General features: G+C 37.3%; 1 protein-coding gene across 3 annotated transcripts; it reads left to right on the forward strand.

The window, feature by feature from the left end:
• On the forward strand, positions 1-27,453 carry cpped1 (calcineurin-like phosphoesterase domain containing 1). Of its 3 annotated transcripts, XM_079594597.1 has the most exons (5): positions 1-245; positions 4,678-4,896; positions 14,769-15,191; positions 27,081-27,316; positions 27,419-27,453. In XM_079594597.1, the coding sequence occupies exons 1-4, from the start codon at positions 182-184 to the stop codon at positions 27,302-27,304; spliced, it is 930 nt and encodes a 309-aa protein (XP_079450723.1). In that variant the 5' UTR covers positions 1-181; the 3' UTR covers positions 27,305-27,316; positions 27,419-27,453. The 3 variants fall into 3 exon arrangements, with proteins under 3 accessions (XP_079450723.1, XP_079450722.1, XP_079450724.1); XM_079594596.1 differs by having other exon boundaries at positions 27,081-27,453; XM_079594598.1 differs by lacking the exon at positions 1-245 and adding an exon at positions 254-475 and having other exon boundaries at positions 27,081-27,453.

A 27,453-nucleotide genomic window follows, 5' to 3' on the forward strand; every position in this document is an offset into this window, starting at 1 on the left:
ATTGCTAATACATCCCCAAACGCATCGATAGATCGACTCAAGAACGCAGTTATTAAGTAACCAATGCTTTTATCAGGTTTAGCAACAAACGCCCTCATTTTGTTACCAAACAGAAAAACGAAACGTCATCGTAGGAAATCCAGATTGAACATTTTATTATCATATACTAAAGCGCGTTTCAATGGCAGAGGACGAAAGTGTCTTTCTGAGGGCGAAGGATCGGAGTTATAAGGGACTGACTGAAGGTACGGTTAGCTGAGGCTAGCTAACGTCGATTTACATTATAGATGATGCAGTGAAACTTTTATTATGACAGTATGTTTTGGTTTCTGGTCTTTTATATATTTTATAAGCACTGCAATCCAAGTTTATAATTCCTTGTAAAGTCGTTGACCGGGGTGTACTTCCAACAAGTCTTTGACAAGCACACTACCGCTTCTTTATTACGACTATTATTTTGATAACAGACCTTTCAGCAAGTATTCTGTCACAAATATCTAACCACCTTGGGAATGTGCCGTAGATATTTGCAGGTCAATTTAGTTAGAAACTGTAACATGTCACATGACGTATTAACCAGCGTTGACCTTATATAGGTATTATCAACTGTTTTTTTGCTTTAGGATGACCCAGATTTAAACATATCAAACGTTTATAGTAAACAGATAACAACAATATGCAATTATTCACACATGAAATTGGGAAATCTGTAAATATATAACAGAAGTGCTGCACTTCCCTGAAGTGATTACGAATTTGCACCACAGTAGAGTTTGCAAGGACAAACCATCTTTGACAATAACTACAAAAGATATGACATTTTCTCTCTTTGAAAAGCCCATTTATTTTGCAATCCTATAATGTGCAATAAAATATTTAAGTACATTTAGCATAGTTTTTCCATATCAGAATAATAGACATGACTGCCAGAATAAATCCGCTGATTTTCTTGTATAAAGTGCTGCAGTGACAACATATTTTTGTAGGCTAACCCAGAAGTTAGCATCACCCTGGTTCCCTCTGAATTTTTCAGTTGGCTTTTAGGTTATTGCAGAAAAGCTCTGTGACCAACAAACTTGATTATGATTTTTGAAGCCTAAATACAATCGGCAGAAGAAAAGGCTAAACGCCATAAACTCTTTCAGTCTTTATTTTAAAAAAAAATTTTCCCTGGAAGTTTGAGTTAGTATAGTTTGTGATTACTTATCATATGTCGTAGAATAAATCATGAAAATATCTTGACCTTGTGTTAACCACAGACTTTATTTCAGGCTTTTAATCAAAAACCCATTGACTTTGACCAAGGAACCGGAAGTTATTTCTGGGTTTTGGCCTTCCAAAATACATAATTCCTGAAGCAATCTATTGCTACCACTAATGTTGGTAGTGCCAAAATCAAAAGTACATTATGGGTGTTGAAGTTTTGGGCAAAAGGGAATGCCACAGCCATTTTTCTGTTTTCTCTAGTCTAGATGTTTCACCAATCTTGCCAGTGGTGAATTTCCCCTTGAACTTAAAGTAGCGATGGAACAGATGTAGCAACAGACCGTTTCCACCCCATTTTGGGACATACAAACGTACAACGTACAAGAAAAAAATGTGGCATGTGACATAGGGGTGGGAATCTTTTACCATCTCACGATTCAATTCGATTCCGATTCTTGAGGCCACGATTCGATTCAAAATCGATTTTCGATTCAAAAAGATTTTCGATTCAAAACGATTCGATTCGATTATCATATAGAACACAACCGGTGAAGACAAAAAAACATCTATATTTCTCAGTCAGACACAGTAACTTAAAGAATAACAAGTTATGAAAATAAAGTGCTTCTTTCAAAATGAATAATAGTCCTACCCCTAAGCTACCTGGCGATGAAGCAGGCGATAGACCGAGTTTTTTTTTTTTTTTTTTTTTTTTTTGCCCTCTCGGAGTTGGCAGGGAGTTTCGTGAAGCACTGCAGTGTGCGTTGGTCTGCAGCTGGCGGCTGACTGTACGTTCACAACGCCGCCGATTCGAGCTGCAAAAAAGCTATGGCCGCCCTGTCAAGGACGCTTGTCAAAAAGTACGGGGAATCTTGTTGACGCTTTGGCCGCTCTGACGTAGCAGCATTCACAATGAAATGTAAACAGAAAAAACAAGCAATGCATTCGGCAGTTTAGGATATCGCACAAGATTTGTCAACACAGAAAACGTTTCATCACTGGAGAGTTTTTTTCCCGACACCATCGTATTAATTGATTTTGATTAATATGCGCGAGGGAGAGAGAGAGAGCAGACAGCGCTCGGGTGAGTGCGCGCGCGCGGCCGGTGTTCTCTCTCTCTGCTCGTTCTTATGCCCTGTCAAGCGCGCCCTGTTAAACTGACAGGACTTAAAACACATGCAAATGGTAGGAACGAAAGATCTCCCTCTCATCCATTTGCTTCCTTTTTGTTTTAGTGATTTGCCGCTCACGTCCCGTATAGGCTACAAAAATGGAGGCGAACAGCCAGCTGATTTTATTTATTTATTAAATCGATTCTTGGACATTTCAGATCGATTCTGAATCGTTGCAAATGAGAATCTAGATTCTTCTGTGAATCGATTTTTTTGGCACACCCCTAATGTGACATATTGATTAAAATGAAGAGGCCAAATAAAAAAATAAAACAAAACAATGGAAAATAGATGCATAGCTAAATTGTTCACAATAATATAATTAAAATGCATTTAGAAAATAGATTTGAAATTTTAGTTTCATGCAGACTTTCAATCTTTGGTTTTGGTGTTTTTCAGTAAGAGTTTCAAGTGTTTTCTGTCCCTGTGTGGTTTCTCTGCTCACTGTTTATGTAAATCCAGTCTGAAATCTTCATCCCAGTCTAATTTCTTGCTTATTCTTTGCTTTGCACTGGCAGTGTTGACATCTGCAACTTTTTTTTCTTTTTTTTCAATGTGAAAAACCTACAGCAGTGGCTGTTAGTGGATGCTGTGAGTTGAGTTGATATTTTAATGCTTTATCACAGGAGGCTTTTATCTTGACTTATGATTAGGTTAGCAGTATTTGAAAGCTCTGGGAGTCATCTGAGATATCCCTCTGATTTATGTTTGCTGAAAAGAGGCTTGTGCTTATCGGCTGTCATGGGAGCTTTGTCTGCTCCTCTCAATTCATGTTGTTTAAAGTTGCCTGAAAATAGTTTCCAGTCTCTGGGGACTGTACATGAAAGTGTTAGACAACAAACAAGATTCCAGACAGCAGATGGTACATTTTAAATGCTTTTTGAGTTGGTCAGATATCATGTGTTTTTATTATATTTATTTATTTATTTTAACCAGGTTTTGTGCTTTCCCAAAGTAATGTTCGGAGCAGCAAACACTTCATCTTGTTAGAAAGACAAAACGACCGGATTGAAACAACTTGGTCGGCCCATAGAGATTTGTGTTGAAACTTCATGCTGCATTACTAATTAAAATGTAGCTCATTCGGAAATGAAAAGTTATTTTAACATAGGTTCAATGACAAAATAGATTTGGAATTGAGAACCGATTCTTATTCAGAATTCTGGCTCATGCATTCACGAAATAGTTTTCTACTTTACTTATCAAATCAACAGCATGGACAAGCATAGTCCAGTTACTGAACAAATGACTCTTATGAGCCAGTTCTTTTTAGTGAATTTAAAACATACTACACAATCTTGTCCAACTCCCAAATGAATGACTCTTATGAACTGGTTCTTGTAGTGAATCAAAAAAACATACACCGCAACTAGTGTAGCCTGGCCACTGAATAGATGACTCTTATGAGCTGGTTCTTTTTAGTGAATTAACAACAAAGAGTACAACCAGTGTAGTCCGACTCACTCCCCAGTGAATGACTCTTATGAGCCAGTTCTTTTCAGTGATTCAAAAATACACTGCACAACCAGTGTAGTCCGACTCTCCAGTGAATGACTCAGTTATATGAAGTGATTCTGTTTAGTGAGTCAAAAACATAGAGCACAACCAGTGTAGTTTCACTCAATGACTCTTATGAGCCGGTTCTTTTTTGATTAATCAAACACACTCAGGTTACAATTAATTTTGAGACTTAAGTCTTTTATTGTTCATATGACAATATGTAGCTAAAGATAAATTGGAATCATACAATACTTTTCCCTTCTTGGCTACACTGCCAGGATCAGGAACAGATAGAAATTCTCTATTTTTCTTTTAGCTCTTGAGGCTTGCTGCTCTGTCAAAAATCTCTTCACACATACTCGACATAAGTGAGTATAGTGAAAAGCAAAGACAAGGCTTGTATGATATTCCCAGCAGGGGTCTCCTCTTCATTTATATTTTGACCAAGTTTTAATGCTGGAAGTTTCTCAAAGAATCATGGGTAAGAGCTGTGAGAATTGATATATTTTTTTCCAGCCGTTTGTGTTTCCTTATAACACAAGAGCTGCTGTGAAGGTGTTATACAGCTGAAGTTTCTATAAGACACATTCCAGGTGTTAGGGCTGTGCCCTTAGCTGACTCTCTCACTTGAGATAAAGATTTTTATAAATACTTTAAAACAGTTTGATAGTAAGCGTCTTATGTAATGTTTAATTATGTAAAGCAGTGTATGCATTATACACAAACAGACCATTAATAATTGAGATTTTTACAGTAGATAGTTTGTTAGCTTCATGTTATTTACTCTTGTCCTTCCCAGATGAACAGAAGGAGTGGAGCGGGCCTTTTTGTTTCATCCAGGCTGCAGACCCTCAGCTGGGTCTGATGAAGGCGTGGAGGATTGGTGACTGTGATTCAGGAGGCGATGAGTGGACTGAGGAGGTCCAGCTCACAAAGCAGGCAGTCCAGGCCATCAATAAACTACAGCCCAGACCTCGCTTTATGATCCTGTGTGGAGACCTGGTCCACGCTATGCCTGGTAAGCCATCTTTTCCACTCAAATTGTTCTGATGGAATGCAAACGGATAGGTTTCTCCTGATATTTCAGAGTCAGACCACATCTTGGTGAAGTATTAAAGGGGATAGTCCACCCAAAAAATGAAAATGTACTCATCCTCATGTCGTTTCAAACCTGTATGCGTGTTTGTTTGTTTTTATGCGGAACACAAAAGAAGAATGCCGGTTACCTAAAAGTTTAACCTACAGTTTAGGCCCGTTGACTTCCATTGTATGGATATAAAAGTACAATGAGTCAATGCAATGGTTCCTAAACTATTTGGTTACCAACATTCTTCAAACTATATTCTTTTGTGTTTTCATTTTTGAGTGGACTATCCCTTTAAAGTAAACACAGTCGGTTGGGGTTTAAGCAGGGGCGGTTCTAAGGTCAGTGGATATTGGGGGCTTTAGCCCAAACTAAAATTGGGTATTTTTATTTAAAGGAATTAATTAATTATAAAAGCGATTTAAGGGAAAAAAGAAAAAGAAAGGCTCATTGTATTAGTGAAATAAGTATTTGCAAATAATATTTTATTTACTGTATATTAAGTATGCATACATTCTCTCTACATGAATCAAGGAAATGATAGCATATTTTCAATTCAAAAAGGGAAAATTTGATAAAAAATAAAAAAGTTGAGTAATTTGCGTCACCGTATACTGTCGACGGTAGTTGAACATTTCTATTGTAAAACAGTGGATTTTATGCACAGCTGCACTACTTCCTGAACTTTAGCCAGCTCCTTTGTTTCCTGTCTGCCATTATTGGACAAACTGATTAATCCAGGTGTGTCTGATTATTGTTGTTGGTCAGGCACACCTGGATTAATCAGTTTGTCCAATAATGGCAGACAGGAAACAAAGGAGCTGGCTAAAGTTCAGGAAGTAGTGCAGCTGTGCATAAAGTCCATTGTCAAATATTAGACTATGCAGTGTTTTGTTTACATTTGATTATTACACTTCTGTAGTATTTCATACCTGCAAAAGACCAACCTGAAAAACTGTCGGCGGTTTATTTCTTGTATTGTATCTTTGGCCCTGTTTACACCTGGTATTAAGATGCGTTTTGTTGGATCGGACCACAAGTAGACGAGGGAAACGCATTCCCGTTTACACCTGGTATTTTAATCCGTATCTTCGTTCACTTCTTAACCACTTCTGTCCTGATTTCTTCAAGGGGAGGGTAAATGTAGGGCGGGAAGAGGCTTAGTCGACCAAAATTGTATTACCGGTAGTCAGTTAGTTGCTGAAAAATAAGTCACAAAAAGTACACTTTAACTCTTTCCACGCCAGTGTTTAAAAAAAAGCAAATGTTGAGCAAAAAGCTAAGAAAATATTTTTTATTGTCAGAGACTACATCTGGATCAGATTCAGTACGATGATCAAAGCACAGATGGAGTAGATCAAGTCCATCAACACCCCTAATGCTTGCACAGTCCAATAGCACTTTTTGGGTCGACATTTCATTCAGTAACATTAAGCCATTTTGATTTTTATGCTGTTTATTGTTGATGATAGCATTATTTTTCAAATGCATCTGCCTACATATGAGATTGGTCTTTTCGGCTTCTTTTTTGCCTGTGTTTTGATCTAAAAATACTGCACTCGTTCAGGAGATGCTTAGTAGTAGTGCCCCCTACCTTATAACAGTGTTAACACCGTTAAAGCCGTAAACACTCGCCAATGGCAGCCTTGGCAGGGAAGCGTTTTCTCATAAATGGTGAGTTAACTCGTCAATGGCAGGGAAAGGGTTAAGGTAACAATCAGTTGTGATTGAAGAGGTAGGGTTTGTGCTGAGTAGAATCTCTTTTTGAAGTTCTTTATTCCTCTATCGTCTCTAATCTTTGAGATGGCTGTTATGAAATGGAGCTGTGGACCATCTGCATGAGCCGACTACCTGCAATCTCGACACATCTAATTGCCTCAGCTCAAACGGCAAAGCACACAGGGAAATAAATAAATCACCTCCAAAGATCAGGCGGCAGTTATCCTACACACATGAATGTGTCGACTGGAAGTCACCTGTGAAGGTGATGAGAGTGTTTATACATTAGGTTTCATGTGTCAGGTGTTTGCTCTAATGTCTTGCGCTTGAGTGCCAGTATCAAAGCGGCAGTACATTTAAAGCAGTCGTAAATGTTTCTCACCGCATGAATTTAAATCACCCAAATGTTGACAGTAACTGGTTTTTCAATGGCTGACTTATCAGATTATCCCCTTTTAGAATCTGAGGGAACTCTGGAGTGTCATATTTGCTTGATTTAATATGAGCCCAGGTTTGTGGCTTCCCTGCTGAATGTAATTTATAGGTCAGGTTATGATAAGCTGCCTGTAAAGGCACAGCCATGGAAGAGACCTTTAAATGGTCTGGCGTCAACACCCATTAGTGTCAGGCCAGAAGAGCAGGCAGACGATGCCATATGCATTACACACCATGTCCGTCATGCAGCCTGTCTCCCCTCTCTGCTCCGCACGGGCTTCAGCAGACCTATGCCACTTCCTCCTCACCACTTCTTCATTAAAGTCGGAATGAAACAGAAGCTGCGATAGTCTTTTCTTTCCTTTTGTGACGTATATCTGAGTGAAACGGCTTTTCAAAGAGGAAAAAATGTAGGGGGAATGCTCCATTGGGAATTGATTGGATTGTTGGATGATTGTGATTTGCTACTGCTGTGATGTCATTTGAGTGACAGGTTATCCCGCCCTCACGCCAGTAAACATGTCATCATCAGAGAATAAAAGAGATGTCGTTGCAAGTGGTAGGGGAAGTTATTTTGATTAAAGATTATGAGGGCACATGAATAAATAAAAAAAAGGTTCATGGTAGGGCTGCACGTTTTCAAGTTTTTCATTAACCGTTAACCGAGGCCCTTAGCGGTTAATACTCGGTTAACCCGTAAATGCGTCTCTATAGCGCACGCAGTGTGTTTATCGTGCAATTTATACGCGAAAATGAGTTTTTACGTGCATATGATACGCAGTTTTCGCATGCATTTGATACGCACTTCATTGCGTGTAATACACGCACCCCACACCACTAATTCTACCCAAACGTATAATACACACGCACCCCACACCACTACTAAACCTACCCTAACCAACCCATCCGTATCCTATGCACGTAAAAACTAATTTTCGCGTATACATTACACAATAAACTCACTGCGTGCTATAGAGACGCATTTAGTGTGATCGGGTTGCAGCACCATAGTGTGCGCGCCGCAACCCCGAGATACAGACACACGAGAAAGGGGTAGTTCATTTTTTAATACCTTTAATAACTGGTTGGACCACATTTGAAACGAAATTAATTTATAGAAATAAAACGCAGTGGTAAGGACAGAGCAGTTAAAGTAGGTCACTGACTTTTGCGTTCGCGGGTGTTGGCTGTTGAGATGGTACAACAATGAGGTTGTACTTGAAGTATATCTAAGCACTGCATTGCAATACTTGCATTTTGCCCCGTCATTCTCGATTTTAAAGTGCTCCCACGCTGTGCTTTTCTTTGCCCGCTTCATATTAGAAAACTGGTCATGACTTCTTGTGGACATTACAAATGTCTGGGAGCGCTCGGGTGGTCTCTGGTGGTGCAAAAATGTATTACAACTAAATTCAATGCACGCCATTGACGCCACTTAACCGAGCAAAATGTTTCACTCGGTTACGCAATTTTTAACGGTTAATCGGTTAACCACGGACACCCCTAGTTCATGGATAAATTGTTTATAATAAATACTGTAGTATTCCGCAAAAAAACAAAAAGAAAACAACAAATGTCAGTTTTAAAAGGGGTGGTAGCTTATAATGCCCTTTTCACCAGATGTAAAAAAAGTTGTTGATATCCCCAGAGTGTGTATGTGAAGTTTTACCTCAAAATACCCCACATATATTTTTATATAGCAAGTTAAAGTTGTCACTTTTTGAGGGTGAGCAAAAACGCACCGTTTTTGTGTCTGTCCCTTTAAATGCAAATGAGCTTCGACTTCCAGCACAGGGGGCGGAGCTTCAAGAGCTTGTGTTCTTTTACCTCACACACTGAAAATCTTCATGCACTGAAAATGTTTGTTCAAACCGGAGTCAGACAATGATGGAGAGACTCAAGAATAAGTGACAACATGTAGAATGCAACAGGACATTTCTGAATGGTTAGTTGATGAATTTATGTAGTTTAAGTGTAGGCCTAGTTATCTTATTGTCATTGATTAGCATATTCTGTCATGGTAATCTATATATCGCGTTCCCGGGGGCGGGGTTTATGTAAATTTTAGGGTTAATGATGTCACTAACCCGGGAGGAATGTCGTGTAGTCCCTACCAGCTGTTTGTTGTAGTCCTTAAAAAACTATTTCTTTAAAAGCAAATATCTCCCTTTGCTTTGACCTTTGAGCGTTGTTACTTTGCAGATGTTGTTTATGCTCAAACAGTAACATTTCACACTAACTAAAGTTAGAAAAGTGAAATCATAATCAACCACCCCTTTAGTTTCATAGTGACTTTAAGCATCAGGATTTTGGTAGCAGAAGTTGGTGAAAGAGAAATCTCCCTCAAAGTTTTATTTACCTTGTCCGAGGTAAAAGACAGAAAATTTTCTTTTTTGATTCAAAAGTCCACTTTCCTTTGTACAATCGCTGCACGACATATTAAAATAAAATCGCTATTGCGATATGGCTCAGTGGGATTGTAAAACCTCCATTTACGATTCATTTTCTTTACCATGATGGATTCGCCATTGTAATTAAACAGCAACAATGTTTATACTCCATTTCCTTCTTTATTGACCACCAGAAACTCTTTCTCTGACAATAGCTCTTGCTGATAAACGAAATAAACTTATAAAATGACCGCTGTCTTTAAACTGCTACGTAGAGAGAGTTATTGATCACGCAGAAGGCAATTAAAATATTGCGGCAGCGCGTGCGGATTTCATAAGCCTGGTGGAAGTACAGTACATCTATAACTTTTCCCAAATTACCCTATTACTCATATTTATTGTTAAACATCAAGTCAGATACAAACATTTTAATTTACAATAGAATTTCTTTCTAATTTATTACCATTTCTATATAAAAGACAGTTTCTGCCTAAAAAAAAAAGAGTAAAAAAGTGAACAAGAAGGTAATTAAGAGATCAAATTTAAAACTAGAACACATTGTTATATTTAAAGATAGAATTACGAGAAATAAAGTTTATAAATAAAGAGTTATAAAGTTACAAGATATAGTATAAATTCACAATTATGAGAAACAAAGTAACAATTTATTTTATTTTTGTTTGAGGTGGAAACAGGCTTCTTTTTTATTATTACCACTTTACCTTATAGCCTAATATCCCCTTCTTTTCCCCATCGTTTTGAATTCCCCATCTTCACTGAAGTTTTATTCTATAATTGATTGCTCACCCAGCTGCTGCACTGCTGGATGATAAGATGTTCTTTCCTACCATGGTGTTAACAGTAGGTGCTGTTTTGGAACCACTTGTAAACATTGCATAACCTACAGTTTGTGCTTTTTCTTAAGTTATACGCATGGCTGGTTGCTGAATAAACTCAGTGCCACATTAAAAACAAACAAAAACTGTAGTTAGGGTGCAAATAAGTGTTGAAATAGTGGGGTGTGAATTCTGAAAATGAGAAATAAATGGTTATTTTATGATATTCTGCATCTGCGCAATCACAAAATGTGTGTGTGGGTGCTTGTGTGTGTGATAAAGTGTATATGTGCAAGATATAGATCTCTGCTGTGTTGTTAGTGTTGCAGGCCCCTGGCAGAGTCCTCATTAAGTGTCTGGATAGCTTGGGTGCAGGAGCTCCTCCGGAACCTCTCAGTATTGACCCTAAGGCTTTTGCTAGGCTTTTTCTGACTGCAGCAATGAGAAGAGGCTGCTGTTTGGATGGCAGGGATCCGTAATGATTTTGTTGGCCTTAGTCTCGCTCTGCGTGGTGTGGTTATCCTGCAGGTTGGGCAGTGAACTCTTCTGAGTCAAACCATAACACGTTGTGCAGGTCCTGTGTGGTGCAACTCACACGGTAGACAGCAATACTTCCTGACAGGAGGCTATCAATAGTGCACCTGTAAAAGAATATCTGTATCTTGGGGGCCATCCTGATCTTCTCCTGGGAATAGAGGCGTTGCTGTATCTTCCTTATCGCTTTTTTCTTCTTCTTTCGACTCACATGGACCTGAAGCATTCATCCTTGTTCTGTACAGTTTTAAGTGCTGGAGGCTTGCTGTATATTTTTGATTGAGGGACTTACAGAGCTTGTAGAGTGACACATATTACCATATTTCTCACTGGTGAAATATGTCAATATGATAAAATTTCACCTCAAAATCATTTACTCACCCTTATGTCATTCCAAACTCAAATTACCAACTTCATTCTGTGGAACGCAAAAGGTATTTTTCACACAATGAAAGTGAATGTTGACCAGGGACCGTTGAAAATGACCAAAGGTCAAATATAAGTTATGCCCAAGTTTTCTAAAAGCATGTGTTAGCTTTGTGTAAGCTACACATAGTTCAATCAAACTGTTATTCAGTTTGTACTGTATATACAGTATTGTATATACAATACTGAAAGAAGTCTATTTTGCTCACCAAGGCAAGGCTGCATTTATATGATTAAAAAATACTATAAAAAACAGTAATATTGTGGAATATAATTAGGCTACAATTTAAAATAACTGTTTTCCATTGTAATATATTTTAAAATGTAATTTATTCATGTGATGGCAAAGCTGAATTTTTGGCTATTACTCTATTTTTCAGTCACATGATCCTTCAGAAATCATTCTAATATGTTGATTTGATACTCAAGAAACTGCTCAACAATATGATAATAATCTTATTATCATCAACATTGAAAATGGTTGTGCAACTATATTTTCTGTGGATTTCTTTTTTTTTTTAACGATTCTTTGATAAATAGAAAGTTAACAGTATTAGTTTGAAATAGAAATATTTTGTACATTTTAAATGTCTTTACTGTCACTGTTGATCAATGTAATGCCTCCTTGCTCACTTGGTAGTGAATATTCATATATGTCACGTTAAGATGTGTCATGCTATAATTGACATCAGTGGATGCCAAAGGAATTTATTTATGACTTATACCATTTTAATTGGTGCATATTCAAATTTGATGATCATTTTCAAAGAATAATGTAATAAATAAAATAATTTTCACTTTTTTTATGGACCTTTTTTTGTCATTTTTGGAGCTTGACACTTCACTTACATTATATGGGAAAGAGCTGCATGAACATTCTGCCTAACAAAACTTTTTTTGTGGTTTATGGAAGAAAGAAGATCATAGGGGTTATTAACGTTTTGAGGGTGAGTAAAAGAATTGTAATTTTTGGATGAACTGTCCCTTTGGATCACCATTGTGTCATTGTATCTGCAATCTCGGGGTTTTGAACAGCCCTGTCAGTCTATATTTCCTTCATTAAACACGTGCTGTGATCTCTTCAAGCCTCATTGGTGACCAAATCTGATTCTATTCCAGCACTCAACCTCCTGCGTCCTGCCAGCCGTAATGAACAGTGAGCGGCAGCATGTTGGACAAGCGAAGTTCCGCGCGATAATTGAAGGGCCGCTCCATGATATCGACAACAGAATCCTTATGAGCTTTCCGGTTCAAGGACTTCTCCTGGCTAGCGGCAGGAGAGATCATCGAGGGAGGTGATTAGATTTTGAGAGCAATGAACCTGATGCTTTCCGTATGGGGACTGTAAAAACGTTTTCCTTGCGCCCGTAGCCTTGTGCTCGCTGTGGTAGGGGACATTTCAGAAGGTGAGGCGGAGGATTTCTTTTCCTTCTGTTTCTCCTTCCACATACGTTAGGCTTTTAATTGCTGTTGAAAGCGGATAAAAGTGAAGTTCTCTGAGGAGCAGCTGCACATCAATGGGCTGACCAGAGGGAAATCAGCTCTGAAAGAGCCCTCTCTTCTCTGTATGTTTAGCTGATAGAGATCTCTACTGGGAAAGATTTTAATAGGTTTCTGTGGGATTTGGCACTGCTGGGAGAAGGGGGGACCTGTTGAGTTTGAATGTTACGCAATTCAGAGAGAGAGTCGAAATGAGGCTCAGATTCAGATACTGGGAAATGGCATTGATCACAAAGCAAGACGAGTAATTGACCTATTCACACCAAGAGCACAGAAAAAGGAAGTTGCTTTATCGCTGAGCATTTTTTTACTTTTATTTTATTATAAGTAATTCAATCAGGAATGAAAATTATCATTTATTAACGGATTCATTTATTATTAGGGGTGTAACGACATATTGTGTCACAATATATCACAATTCAAAAATGCAACAATATGTATCGTGGATAGTGACGATATGTATTGTGGATAGTTCACCCAAAATAAAAATTACTGTGTGAGAAAAAATTCAAGTTTACAGAGTTTTAGTGTCAGTACTACATTTAACTACTATATATAATGTTGAATATAATGTATAATAATGCAATGGGGGAATATTTGTGGTTCCTGATAATTATCTTATGTTACCAGTAAAAAGTGGCCTACATTATTTTAAATATATCTAGGCAGTGACAGTGCAAGCATAATAATTCTGTATTTTCAGCTTCAGAATCATAAATATTTTTATTCTGGTGTTACCATTGTCCTGTACATTGGGTTGTCAGCTCCAAGCATATTCATTTCCACCCACAATGTAATATCAAATTTAGCATTTTAATCAACAGTGCATCGTGATATGTATCGAATCGTGATGTGGGTATCGTTGCAACCCTATTTATTATAAACTTTTAATAAATTATTTTAATTTATGAGTTGTATTGACTAATTTTTTGTTGCAGTTTTCTTCTTCTTCTGTAATCATGAAAATTATTAGCCGTGGTCACTTTGAACTGTCTTATGGAAAATATCTGTGTGACGATTTTTTTTCATAAAAAATAATAATAATTATTGTTTCTAAATTTTTATTTCTATAACATTTTAGTGAGATGCTCAGTAGACTAAAATAATGGTCTGTTGGTTTAGTTTTCTTTGTCTAGCATTCACAAAACTGCAGTCACTAATGCCAGCTCTAATTTCAGCTCCGCTACTCATTGAGTTTCAAATTCACAGCAGGCAATTAGCAAGATGCCCTACTTGTCATATTAGAGGTAACCTAAGGCTGTTATTAACGAGCTTCAAAACTCAATGCTTGACAGTCTGCCTTTACTTTAGAGAAATGTGGTTAGACTGGATGCTTCCCTATTTTCCTCAAGAAACAGAAACTTCGTTCTGAATCCTCAACATATTGCCTGCTTCAGTATTCTTTTGAAGATGGAAGGAGGCATTGAAGATAGTATTTATATATCACATGCCTCATGTCTAACGCTGTAACTCATTTTCCACGGAAAACCGACTGTTCCCGCTGTGTTCAATATTCCTCTTGCGGATCTAACTGTAGTTTTTTTGTAAATTGTAGTCTTTCTGGCCCTGTTGTGCACAAATCATCTGTATATATATAATATAATATAATATTACATTATAAAATACAGGTGAAACTCGAAAAATTCAAATATCGTGCAAAAGTTAATTTATTTCATTAATTCAACTTAAAAGGTGAAACTAATATATTATATAGATTCATTACATGCAAAGTGAGATATTTCAAGCCTTTATTTGTTATAATAAGCCAGAATCATCAAAATTATAACAAATAAAGGCTTGAAATATTTTTTGCACGATATAATTTTTTTTCGAGTTTCACCTCTATATAGAAATATAACTTTCTCTGCCTAAAATGAAGCCCTGAAAATATGTTGCATGTGCCATTTCATGTTGACTTTCTTAAATGAGGCTCTTCAAACAAGAAAAATCTCTTTTCATTTTTCAGGAAATGCGTTCAGAGAAGAACAGGTTAAGGACCTCAAAGAAGCACTGAGAGGCACTGACCCCGACATTCCTCTTGTGTTCGTCAGCGGCAACCACGACCTTGGCAACACACCCACTCCGGACACCGTGGAGCAGTTCCGCCGTGACTGGGGCGATGATTACTTCAGTTTTTGGGTGGGTGGGGTGCTGTGTTTGGTGTTGAACTCTCAGTTCTTCTTCGACTCATCAGGGTGCCCTGAGTTAATGGAGGCCCAGGAGGTCTGGCTGGAGAGCCAGCTGCAGAGAGCCATCCAGACCCCCTCCCGCCACGTGCTCGTCTTCCAGCACATTCCGCTCTTCCTCCGTACGCCAGACGAAGAGGATGACTACTTCAACCTGCAGAGGGGAATCAGAGAGCGCTTGATCCAGAGATTCAAACTGGCAGGTGAGAAGAAAGCACTTGAGCCTTACACTTCAAACAAGACATGTTGCAAGTGTTCGTTCCTCATTTTCTTTCTCTGAGGAATGGATACCACAGTGTCTCCTACAGGATTTTTTTTCCTACAGGCTAAATAGTAACCAAAATAGTTTTTTTCCAGCATATTTTAATATATTTTTTAAACATATTTTATACATAATACATTTTTTAATTTAGCTTACAGATTTAAACTGACTTAATTTTACAGTTTATTGCAACAACACACTAAAACTGTTTATTCATGTTGTCATAAGAACACCAGTAATTATATTGATTTCCAAATTAGCATTTTTCGTTTTGCTTTCACAAGGCATAAATAGCGGTTTTAGTTACTCATTTCAAGTCAGACTTGACCAAAAATTGATGCACCTCGTGATGGAAAGATTTCCATCACAACATTTTATTTCCATCAAGAGATGCATCATTTTCTGGTCAAGATCTTGTATTGTAAGAGTCCATCACTGAAAAGTCCTCCAGCACATCCCAAAGACTTTCAGTGAATTTAAGGTCTGGTTTCAGAGGTGCCAATTCATGTGTGAAAATGATTCTTCATGCTCCCTCCCAACCATTCTTTCACAATTTGAGCCTGATGAATCTTGACATTGTCATCCTGGAATATGACCATGATGCGTCTTCTTAGATAGTTGTTTAAGAAATGAAAAGCTACACTCCATCAACATTAAGTTTAGAAGAACTGTTGCAAAACATTTAACATGCTAGAAACATAATAACCACTGCAATAATGACCCAATCATAAACTCTTAAGCATTTGCCCATTTAAATCCAAACAGCGACTTTTTGTGTGTGACTGTGGGGTCTACAAGAATAGGTTTTCATGGTGGAATGTTCAAAAAACATTTTTCACACATTTTACATTGTTGCAGCACCTCTCTTCCCAGTCTATCAGTAACGCTCTGTTTAGTTCTGGTCTCTATGAAGCCCCCTTCTTACGAAAAGCATAATGTGCTCTGATTGGTTGGCTGGACCAGTGTTTTGTGATTGGACAACCACATCAAGCCTGTTTTGTAAATGTCACGCCCTTTACTATAACCCCAAGTTTTTTAAACACACTTCTAACGCAACTCAACCCGGATTTTTTTGTGTATCCCTTCGCATGGAATAACTTAAATGAGGAATATTGTGTCATGTTCATTCATGAAAGAAAACTCAAGACTACAACCGAGGCATTTCATGGTGTTCAGAAACAGGAGGATGGGTTAATAAATATTAAACATAAGCCAATGAATGCTCATTGGTTGAGCGAAGTTGTAAACAAGTGGTAAGACTGGATAAGTTTTGAATGAGTGTGTTAGATGTTCTTAGAAAAGTGAAACTTTTCGTATTCAACAAAACAATGAAAACTGTAAATATATGCAGTTATCATTGTTTTTATTCAATAGCATTGTTTTTCATTTTAAATTAAACTTATTCCAGAAAAAATCCAGAAAATGATTTTTTTTTTTTAAACAACTGTTAATGTTGTTGGTTTAGGTTTTCTTATTTGTAATATCTGTTAAATGAATTTAGTTATTTTAGATTCCTCAACTTTTTGGAAAAATAAAGATTTTTTTTTTTTTTTGTAAATAGTAAGACCATGGAACTATTGGTGCAAGAATGGTACAGTAAATGGCACATTTATGGCCACATGCTGGAATAATGCTTTTGTCTTGCCCATGGCTCTTTAAATATGCTGTGAGTGCCCTGGAGTGCTTTTCCAGGATGTATAATAAAAGCTTTACAGACAAGAAATATGCAAGTTGTCCATATACATTTTGGGATTCTATTATGAGAATGGACTCTATAAGAGGCATATTGTGCATAAGTTAATTATTGATTTTAGAACTCCGAGAAGTTTGGATCAGAGCGGATGTTGTTTTATTTAACAGCTGTGTTGAAATACACAGCATACATTACTCAATACTCTATTCTCATGTTGATATCTAATGAGCATTTTTGGGGTTTGCACTGCAGTCTCTTTGCTTGAATAAATATTTTCACAAATAACAAGCGACTCAATATTTTAGCCTTAAAGCATTACATCTGATTGCTGTTCAAATGTGAAAATCCTACACAAGGATGTTATCATGTAGCTTCTAGAAAAGAGAAATGGCAGTGTTATTTTTACAGCTATCACATGATAAGCTCCTCTAAATGTGTCAGATTGATTTACTTTCAGTTATACATAGTAGTTCTGGCACCACAAACTATTAAACAAGCTGTGGTGTTTATGTAGGAAAAGTAACAAGTAAATCCACTGGGTTGTGGTTTATGTTAGCCATGAGGGGGAAAACACACACATCTTCCTTTGTTCCAAAGGTTAGTGTTCAAAAGAAACAATATATATTGATCTTTGTATGGCCAGAGAGATGCATCATGGTGCAATGATATTGAAAATCGATTAAAAAAAATGGAAGATTCAATCTCTCTAGTCATGAAAAATGTGACATCTTTAATATTAGATTTGAACTTTCATCTCTCATTTTATACACGCTGTGTTAATGGAAATGGAGCAGTGCGTAATGTAAATAAGTCGGGCACTGCTGTGGGCGACAGAGAGGGGCTTGATCAGAGGGCTGACACATCCACTCCACTCCTATTTCTATAATTGTTTCTATGATCAAAACATGAAGAATGCTAAAAAAAAAATAAAAAAAAAGTTTGAAAAATAAGCCAAATCCTCCTGGATATCAGAGATCACTGTCAGAGGATAACACAGCCACTGCCCACAAACTCGTTTTCATGGGCTCCTTCAGCTCGTAGATTTAATATCGTGCTGCAAATGATATTTTTATGATTTAAACCACGTTTTCTAAAAGGCAGCCAGGCTGTGAGAAGATGATCCTTTTTTGAGACATCAGCCTTGGGGGAAAACATGCTGATCACTCCAGATGTCTGTTAGCTTTGAGGTTTGTACAGTGGGTGGCATTTGTAATGAATACATATACAGTTCCTGATATCCTGAGCTGTTTACAGACCTATATTCCTCTGCTGTACTGACACTCATGCCCTGTAATGTCTGTCTGTCAGGTTCTCTGTGCTTTGTGATAAGTTTAGTGTTAATAATGCATTATTTTGTTGGTGTGCAATGAACTGATCTTGTTTTCTGTAAATCCTGGGACATGAGCATAGAGTCTAGATGGTAGATCTCAATAACTGTGTAAAGTCTGTTGGTTTTTTCGTTGAGTTGACAATTGACCAATTTGCACTGTGATGTCACAATTAATTTTAGTAAGAAAAATATCCAATCATAAGCCATGAGCATGTTTTATTGAATATCATGCCATTCGTTAAAATCTCATATTGGATGTTCTCTTAGTGAAAGGTAAATTGAAATGCCTTTAACTTCTTGCGTTTTCTTTTATTTAATATTTTGAGTATCTTTAGTGTAAATATATGTTTAGATTAAAGAACTAAATCTGTTTAACACATTTGTTTGTTACAATGAGTAACATTTGAACACATTTTCCCTCTAAATCAGGCACAGAAAAAGACACATAAGAAATGTATTTATTTATTCTTTGGTTTTACTTTGAGATCCATTCTAATGGCATCTTAAGGCTATAATCTGAGAGCACAGAAGATTGAGCTATAGTACCGGTATTAAGTGAGGTTTTTTACAGTATGTTTGTCCGCTTTGTAAACACCCTTGATTGAATCTAAAATAGACCTCTTGACAACCGCACTAAACGCACAAGCAGAAAGAAAGCTTGTGCCATCTTAAAAGGCAACTTGTGTTTTTGAGCCCCCTATTATAATGCAAACCATTTCATTTTAAATTACCATCCAACGTTTCTCACACTGCCAGTGGTGCTATCTTGTAGTGTGTTAATTAGCAGTGATAAGCCAAGTGTTTCCTCTGCTATTTCAGCTGTCTTAAGGCTCTCATTCAGCACACGCCAGTAGAAATGAGCGCGGGATTTGGTTAATCAACAGAAAGCTTGTCACCTGCTGAGAATTGTAGGTTAGCTTGTTGTTTTTTAGGTAGACAATGAAGAATAGTCTGTTTTGTGGAGGTTACAGTGTGATGGAGTACCTATTGTTATCAGATATCCTTTAGGAAAGGCTTGGCTGTGTTTTTGTGTATCTCAATGTCTTGCATCATTATAAGGAGTGTTTCAAGGGCATAGAAATATACTGTAACTAGCCCTGTTTGGCAATATCCATTTGGCTATTATCTGTTTGCAGTGTCTTTAACTCTAATGTCTTTGATTTGTCATTTGGTTTAAGGTAAATCGCAGATGTTAGAAACATACCGGTAATTGACTTTGTTGCACTCATAGTTTTGGCTCGAAGAAAAATTTATGTATTTTCTATAACACTTCTGATTCAAAACTCAATAACTAATATTTTACGATGCGCCGATAATTATGTCATGGTGTGACTGATAACCGATAAATGGCCAATATTGAAGTTCTACATTATTTTGTACAGATAAATTACGTTTATAAAAACTAAAATCAGTAGTTTGATATGCTGCAGTGAATTTAAGCATCTCGACATTTTAATGTACAGTTTGAAAAAGCTATATTAATCTGCTAAGGATTACTTTTAACAGGGTTATTAAATTAGTGTTATTTTAAGATTACATAATTGTTAGGTGATGGCAAAGGTATTCTACATGTAAAATTTGATGAAAAGAATATCATTAAAGGGGGCATGTCTTGATCTTTTGACCTATAAGAGGTCTTTGTAACATTAAAGGGGTCATGACATGGGTTTTTTATTTTATTATTATGTTCTCTTAGGTGCAATTATAGTATTACTATAGTTTTTTTTACAATTTTTTTTTTTAAATGTAGTGATTTATGACCTTTTCCCACCCTGTTTCTCATCCTCTGATTCAAACAGTCTGTTTTGGGGGTGTTTCCCCTTTAAGAGTTCAGTGTTAACGCCCACTGTTATGATTGGCTAACGTCAGTGCCTATGCATCAATTATTAACGCCCCCAGCCAGAACATTTGCGGATTCGGCGTATTTTAAAAGTAGTTTAAAGTTTTAAATACATTACTTACAGTTTGCGTCGTCGTTGTTGAGCCCAGAATAGTCGGCACGACTTATCTTTGAGCAACAGTTTTCTGGCAAAGCCAGCATCATTTTGGGATTTGTTCTCAAAACAGTCATCCTTCACATGTATAGAACAAACGCTTAAACTAACACTACCATGACTGAGACGTCCGCAAAAAATAAAGTGCATCTATTTTTCCCTGACGTCTGGATCTTTCGCAGCGTATTCAAAGATGTTGTTTGTCCACAGCCAGGAACAGCACATCTGCGTGGCATCGTAATTTCCCTGTACACAGACCCACTCGCTGTCCGTCGACTGAACACGTGTGAGACGCGCGGGCGCGACAACGATACGAAATGAGCGTAGTTGCCTTGCGCTTAAAGCGTAGTTGTCTTGCGCCGGAGGCGGTCTATATGCAAACGCTGGTACGTCACTTCGCACCGTGACGTCACTTCTTACCATGGATCCAGAACGAGCTGTATTTAGAGCTTGATTAAATAAATGATTCGTTTATAATGGGGAGGATGTCTTAAGCTATGAAACTTGCAGGACGTTTTAATGGTACAAAGACCTCTTATATACCAAAAGATCAAGGCAAATTTGGTTTCTCATGTCATGACCCCTTTAAAACATCATGCATGTTTCAAAGATTAAAACGTGTTCATTACAAACAAAGAATTTATTTAATCAAGCTCCAAAAACGTCTCATTTTGATATTTCGCGGGTAATCTGTGACGTCACATGGGCAAATACACACATATGACTGCACACAAAAATTTAAATTATCCCATGATTTACATCTTGTGGACGGCCATTACCAGATGGATGCACTTTTTTGGGCTTCAAAATCTAAGGTACCATTCACACCCACTATAAAGCTTGGAAGAGCCAGGATATTTTTAATATAACTCCAATTGTGTTTGGCTGAAAGAAGAAAGTCATATACACTTAGGATGGCTTGAGGGGGAGTAAATTATGGGATAATTTTCAGATTTGGATGAACTAACCCTTTAACCCACTTACACCGGATGCGAGCGTCACGTTGCATCAAAAGCAAATAGAACCTATTATAATCACTAACGCTGTCTACACGGGATTGTACGGTATACAGATGTGCGTTCAGTTTCTGACGTATTCCACACACTTGAGTCTGTCAACAACAGAACAACAACTTTCGCTTTGACGCGTCCAGTTTAAACGGCTTGTTTGGGTGTACAGACTTAAATGGGATCTCATGGATGTTTTACTTTAATGGCGTCCTGGATCACGTTGTATGATTATATATTTGTTCGGAGGATTTTGTTTGTTAACGAGGCACAGTGTAATGGAGAGTTTGCAAAGAAACATTTGTTGAAAGATGAAGCAGCCGACTGTACTGGATCTGACAGCAGCTGCATCACAAAACGCATGAATGATTTCATAATGCTTGGTCTGTAAATTATGGTTTTATATGGATATAACTGTACTCATGTGCAATAGCGAGTGTCCGTTGATACTGTTTCCTATGCAATGACATTAACCAATCATAACAGCCGATACTGACAAGCTTGAAAGGAGCCGCCTCTTAAAAACAGATCATTTCAGACATAGGGGGTTGAAAGTATGAGGGGTGAAAATAATTTCCCCACACATATATATTTGTTTTAGTTTTTTTGTGCAAAAAACTTTATTATCAGTGAACAAGTGAACCTCAAGGAACATATTAATATATACAAAAAAATCCATGTCATGACCCCTTTATATCCAATATCGATCGATAGCGATAAAATAACAAAACTACACAAACATCAAGTGACAAACACGTAATGTATCCTTTTTAAATATGTTTTCCCCGATTTGGAACCGCTCTGCTGTGTACAGGAATCAGCATGATTGAAATTGCTAAGCACTATGCCAGTCGCCTTTCATGCATATTTGGATTAAATCATAATTACACTACACACAAAACTCTGTCCCTCATTTAAAGGATCTACAGTGATAAATGGGTGCGATATATGACCGGCATAAGCAATGTTCTCCCTGCACAAAATCATTTTGTACTTCCTTCTGTCATGCAAATTATTTCTGGCAGAGTTTTGTGAATAATGTATCCCAGTGGCCTAATGACAGCACACACAAACAGGCAGTAACACACACACACACACACACACACACACACACACACACACACACACAACCCTCAAACTAAACCGTTAATGCAGTCTGAGTAGTTTGAATAGACGAGACTTGAGGATTTACATATCATCCATATCTGGTATATCCGTTAGTTCTGTGGCTGGGAATAGAGACTCTAGAAGCGCGTTTAGTGTGTCTCCAGAGAACTGAACGCAGAACGGCATCATACTTCCTTATTGGACTAGATTGCTGGCTTATTTTATGTGAATGTTTATTTTTAGTACGTACTATTCTCTCACATTCTCAGCAAATTTCACCTCTCTCAGCCAAAAGGCATGTTGATCCCTAGATACTACTATTCTTATTTCTTTCAGTAATGAGCCCATTAATTAACAGGCAGATAAATGGGATTTTCTCAAATGTATTTTCAAGAAATGAAATAACACAATTCATGAGATGGAAATAAGTCGCTGAGAGCAGTGGACAAAATTCAAGGGAATATACTGTAGAAACTGTTCATAGTACTGCTGTTGGCATTAGTGTAAAATCCCAGAATTCCCAGAGGGATTCATTTTTTTTTATCATCTTTAGATGGACATCATCTTATCAACATGTAGAAAGTGACTTTACATCAGATCTCCACAACTAAATCCATAACAGCACTGTTTGTTGTTAAGCGATCACAGCTTATTAATCAGCATGATTACAGGACTGGCGGGAGTATGGACACACTGAAATGTTCACAGCCAAAAATCACAGCCGAGAAAAGAAGCGACTGCAAGCGTGCACAAAATGCAGACATTAAGGCATACAAAGCAAAACAATGTCCAAACAGAGAGACGCAGACAAGTATGATTATCTGAACAAAGGACAAAACTGTTTATTTTAAAACCTCAAGATTATAGTGGAAATAGACCTTCTATCATAGCATTAAAAGCAAAAATCACATTTTTCTTGTTGTAAGAACTATGTATTTGATACACTGTGCAATATAAAATAGGCTACCATGGAAAAATAGCTATTTTTTTTATAGACATGAAATGTCTGTCCCCCCCCTTCAGTCTGACTTTATGCTACAATTAACATCATACAACAGCATTATTTTTTACATAATCTTTTTCCTAACTAGCTAGATGGCATGACAGCATAATTTAAGCTCATTTTTGAAAACTCTGTAACTTTTGTCCTATTTCCCTTTTTTCGGGTGTAGTTTTTGCAGTTATTATTTTTTTATTTGTTTTATAATTTTTATTTATTTATTATGTTTTATACAAATTTTGTCTATTTAATGTTTTTTTTGTCATTTCTATCAAGATTTATTGCACAATTCAGGTTTTTAAACTATTTAGCCATGTCCAAAATTTTGTTATTAAGGTTGCAAAAATTGCAAACCACATTCACACAAGGGCCGGCTCTTTTAAGGCTTGTCCGTAAACGGACACTGTTATGATTGGTTAACATCATTCCATAGGAAACAGTATCAATACCCACTCGCTGTTGCACATGAGTTAGTTTATATCCAGCTAAATTAGTTCCCCCAAAATAGTTCCTAGTTTCTGCGGTGCGAACACGCCACAATCTGGGAACTTCCGCTAATAGTTCTAGGAACTATGTAAAGGTTCCTCCGGTGAGAAAGCTCTTTTTGTGAATGTATTGGCAGTAGGAAGTCTCTGTACTTAATCTACAGCAGCAGCAGCAGCGTAGCATTATATTTGTATAGCATTATATTCCGCCAAGACTAAATACATTAACATTGACACATCCATTACCATTAGAAATCACTTTTTTAGAAGTTTCAGGCCCTGTTTTTTACTTTATTTGTGTAAAGTGCCCATTATTTTATAGCAGGTTTAGGTTGACGTGTAGTTACAGTAGATGTGTGCAGTCATTAACAGTATTGCATGTCTAATTATTCTATCTGGTAGTGCAGTAGAGAGGATGTCCTTAGAGTAAATGACTTGTTTTAGAAGTGCTTTGATTTTTCTTCCCCCTCCTCAGTTTCACATCTGACTTCCCCAGATAATTGGACTCTCTTTTTTATCCATCATGTTTCTGTTGCTTGCTTCCATCAAGTGGATTAGAGGTTATAATATGTGAAAGATGCTTGAAATGTGCATAATCTTCCTATTGAAGTCATTTACATGCAATTATAAATCATCCTAATGTTTCGTTCCCGTTGTTTTAATTGTTTTTGAAAAGGTGTCTGTTTATGTGCTGCATTGTGTAAGTCTTTAAGAGTGTACGAGGCAGTTGTAATTGTGTTGTTTGTGTGGTTTCATTAGCAGTGTTCCTCTCTGTCCAACAGAGCATGCAGATAGCTATCATGTGCATGTGGAACAAGAACAACGAGTGAAATTTAGATGAACTCTTGACAGCAAGCAACAATCTGTAATTATACCTCTCAACATTGTGTTCCTGCCATAATCAGTTTCTCCTTTCTTCTTCTTCTTTTATGTATTCTGGCGTTCCATCTCCTGTCTTACCATCATCCCTGTGGTTTTTGGCACCTTTGCTCTGTATGAATGAAAAATTCATGCGAGATTTTGTTTCCTGCTTCCAAATGCATCCATTACCTCAGTATGGGGGTACCACCTTTTCAGAATTCTCTTCAGAAATGAAACCTCGGCTGAACTGTGGAAGAGCCACCTCCAATCTCACTTCCTTCACAATAGAGAGAGCTTATTTGTGCCTTTCCCTCTGGGTGACTTGTTTGATGAACTATAGTGATTCTGCATTCGGTCCATTGCTTTAAATTCCTGAATGGCAGAGCCTCGGCCACTGCTGCATGAGCGAGATGAGAAGCTTCACAATGGTTATGCAGATCAACGGGGAAACTGAATCTGAAGCGGCCCCCACCATGCCGATATGGATTTTCAGTCTATCAGCGTGGAGACATGGTCAATCAGACAGGAAATTCAGTTGATTCAGTTGCAGTGTTGAGTCTTGTGTATTGTAAGGGGATTTACAGTCAAAGAATCAGATATGATGAATGAAGACCCGGAGTCAAGAGTGTAGTCAATTGAAGAAAAGTTTTACTGAAGATAGTTTGTAGTTTCATCAGCAGAAGTCAGGTTCAAGACTCACAAGAAGTTTGTTGGCCGCCCCACTTACAGTTACAAAGTTACATTCAACTCATTTGATATTTACAAGGAAAAATATTGATTAATACTTTGATTATAATCACTCATTAGATATACATTGAAGCAGCAGTGGATTCCAGAATCCACCCCTTCAGTATAAATGTGGTCCACGTTGCAGCTCATACTGGCCAATAAACAGACTGCTTAGACTGGAACAGACCATCTGATGTGTATACGGTTCAAAAATTTTTAAAAATGTTTTTGAAGTGTCTTATGCTCAACAAAGCTGCATTTATTTGATCAAAAATACAGAAAAAAATCTGTATATATATAACATTATAAATGTTTTATTGTCACTTTATTGATTTGATGCATTCTTGCTGAATTAAATATTAATATCTTTATTAATTTCGCAATGGCCTCAAACTTTTACAGTACACACCATTTAGCAGTGGTCACATTAAAATGTATTGTATAAATGTGTAATTTAAAAAAATATATGTTCAACAAAATTTGACAAGCAGCAGCAAATGTGTATGGACTCTGTAAAAAGCACAAGTACTCTGAAAATAAAGTGAAAAGTTCTGCTAATGTACATCTAGGGGCCGTTTACACACCACTGCTTTCAACTAAACACAGAAAACAGCGTTTTGGGGGCCTGAGAATGAAAACTTTTGAAAACGGTTTTCAAAGTGCAAGTTCTTATCAATTTACAAAAATGCTAATTTGTAAAAACGCAGATGTCATGCACATGCGTGTAACGTGTTTAGTCTATAGTATAGTCATGTGTGTTTGGCGCGAGTGCTCTACAGTAAAATAATGCGTATGTGCACAGGCGCGTAGTCTTTCTTTACAAAGTGACATTACCAACTACTGGCCTGGCAAGCATAATACAGCCCTTTTAGTCATTTTTGCTGATTCGTATTAACAGGGATCGTGTACAAAGAAAAAATGTAGAACTATCCGGTGCGAAAGCCCCAAAACACACTGCTGCTGCACATATAACAAACATGGAACAACGCCCGTAGCTGATATACAGGTGGAGCTGGGCAAGATGGAGGGTGTCTGAAAGTGTGCTGCAACTGCTGACAGCAAACAATGCCAAGTATTTGAAAACTTTTCAGTTTTTTTTGTACATCGTTGTCGTGTCAACGCACCCCTAGTTTACTTAAGTACCTCAAACAAAACTCTCAAAAATGAAAGAATTTCTTTCAGTGATTTAACTAACCTTGCAAACGTTGGCAAACCCAGCTATTTATTTAATCCTTAAAAAGAGCTTGAATCAACCTGGTAAACACACCTTGATTTCAATGAGTTATACATCAAAAAAAGAGACTTCCATTTGGATTCAAATAATTGTTTTAAATCAGTTGAACCCTTGGCTTGACATTAGACTTGCTACTGCCATGCTCTACTGTTCCAGCGACAGGAAGTTGTAAAGAGTCAGCCAATCAGATTACAGCTTGCCGACTTGAGAAAGTACCCTCCAGTTTTGTTAACAATATGTATCAGTCAGTCAACAAATGGACTGTGGGCATCTGTAGGTGTGAAGCCGAGACTAATGTGATCATGAAATGACTATTGTGTGTGATTTCACTGGGGAATGATTTTCAAATAATGTAATTTGTTAGTGATGTCAACCCGTGTCTCATTTCAGGGGTGAAAGCTGTGTTCTCTGGGCACTACCACAGAAATGCAGGAGGATGCCATGATGGGCTGGATATGGTGGTGAGCTCAGCAGTGGGTTGTCAGTTGGGGAATGACACTCACGGTGTGCGAGTGGTGGTAGTTACTGAAGATGATATCATCCATCGCTACCATAGTCTGGATCAATTAACCAAAAGAGGAATGGATGAAGACCTGAAGAAATTGTTGGTTTGAAACCACCTCCAGGTCAATAATCATGCGGTCGTGTCTTTATCTTCAACATTCATTATAGAAACTGAGCCGTTATTTGTACATTTAGAGATTTCAGGTGTTTTTTTTTTTTTACAGGAACGAACATTCTTGCGTTCTGTATACATTAGCAA

Source organism: Phoxinus phoxinus (assembly GCF_949152265.1).
Source record: "Phoxinus phoxinus genome assembly, chromosome: 21".
In the NCBI taxonomy this organism is placed as follows: domain Eukaryota; kingdom Metazoa; phylum Chordata; class Actinopteri; order Cypriniformes; family Leuciscidae; genus Phoxinus; species Phoxinus phoxinus.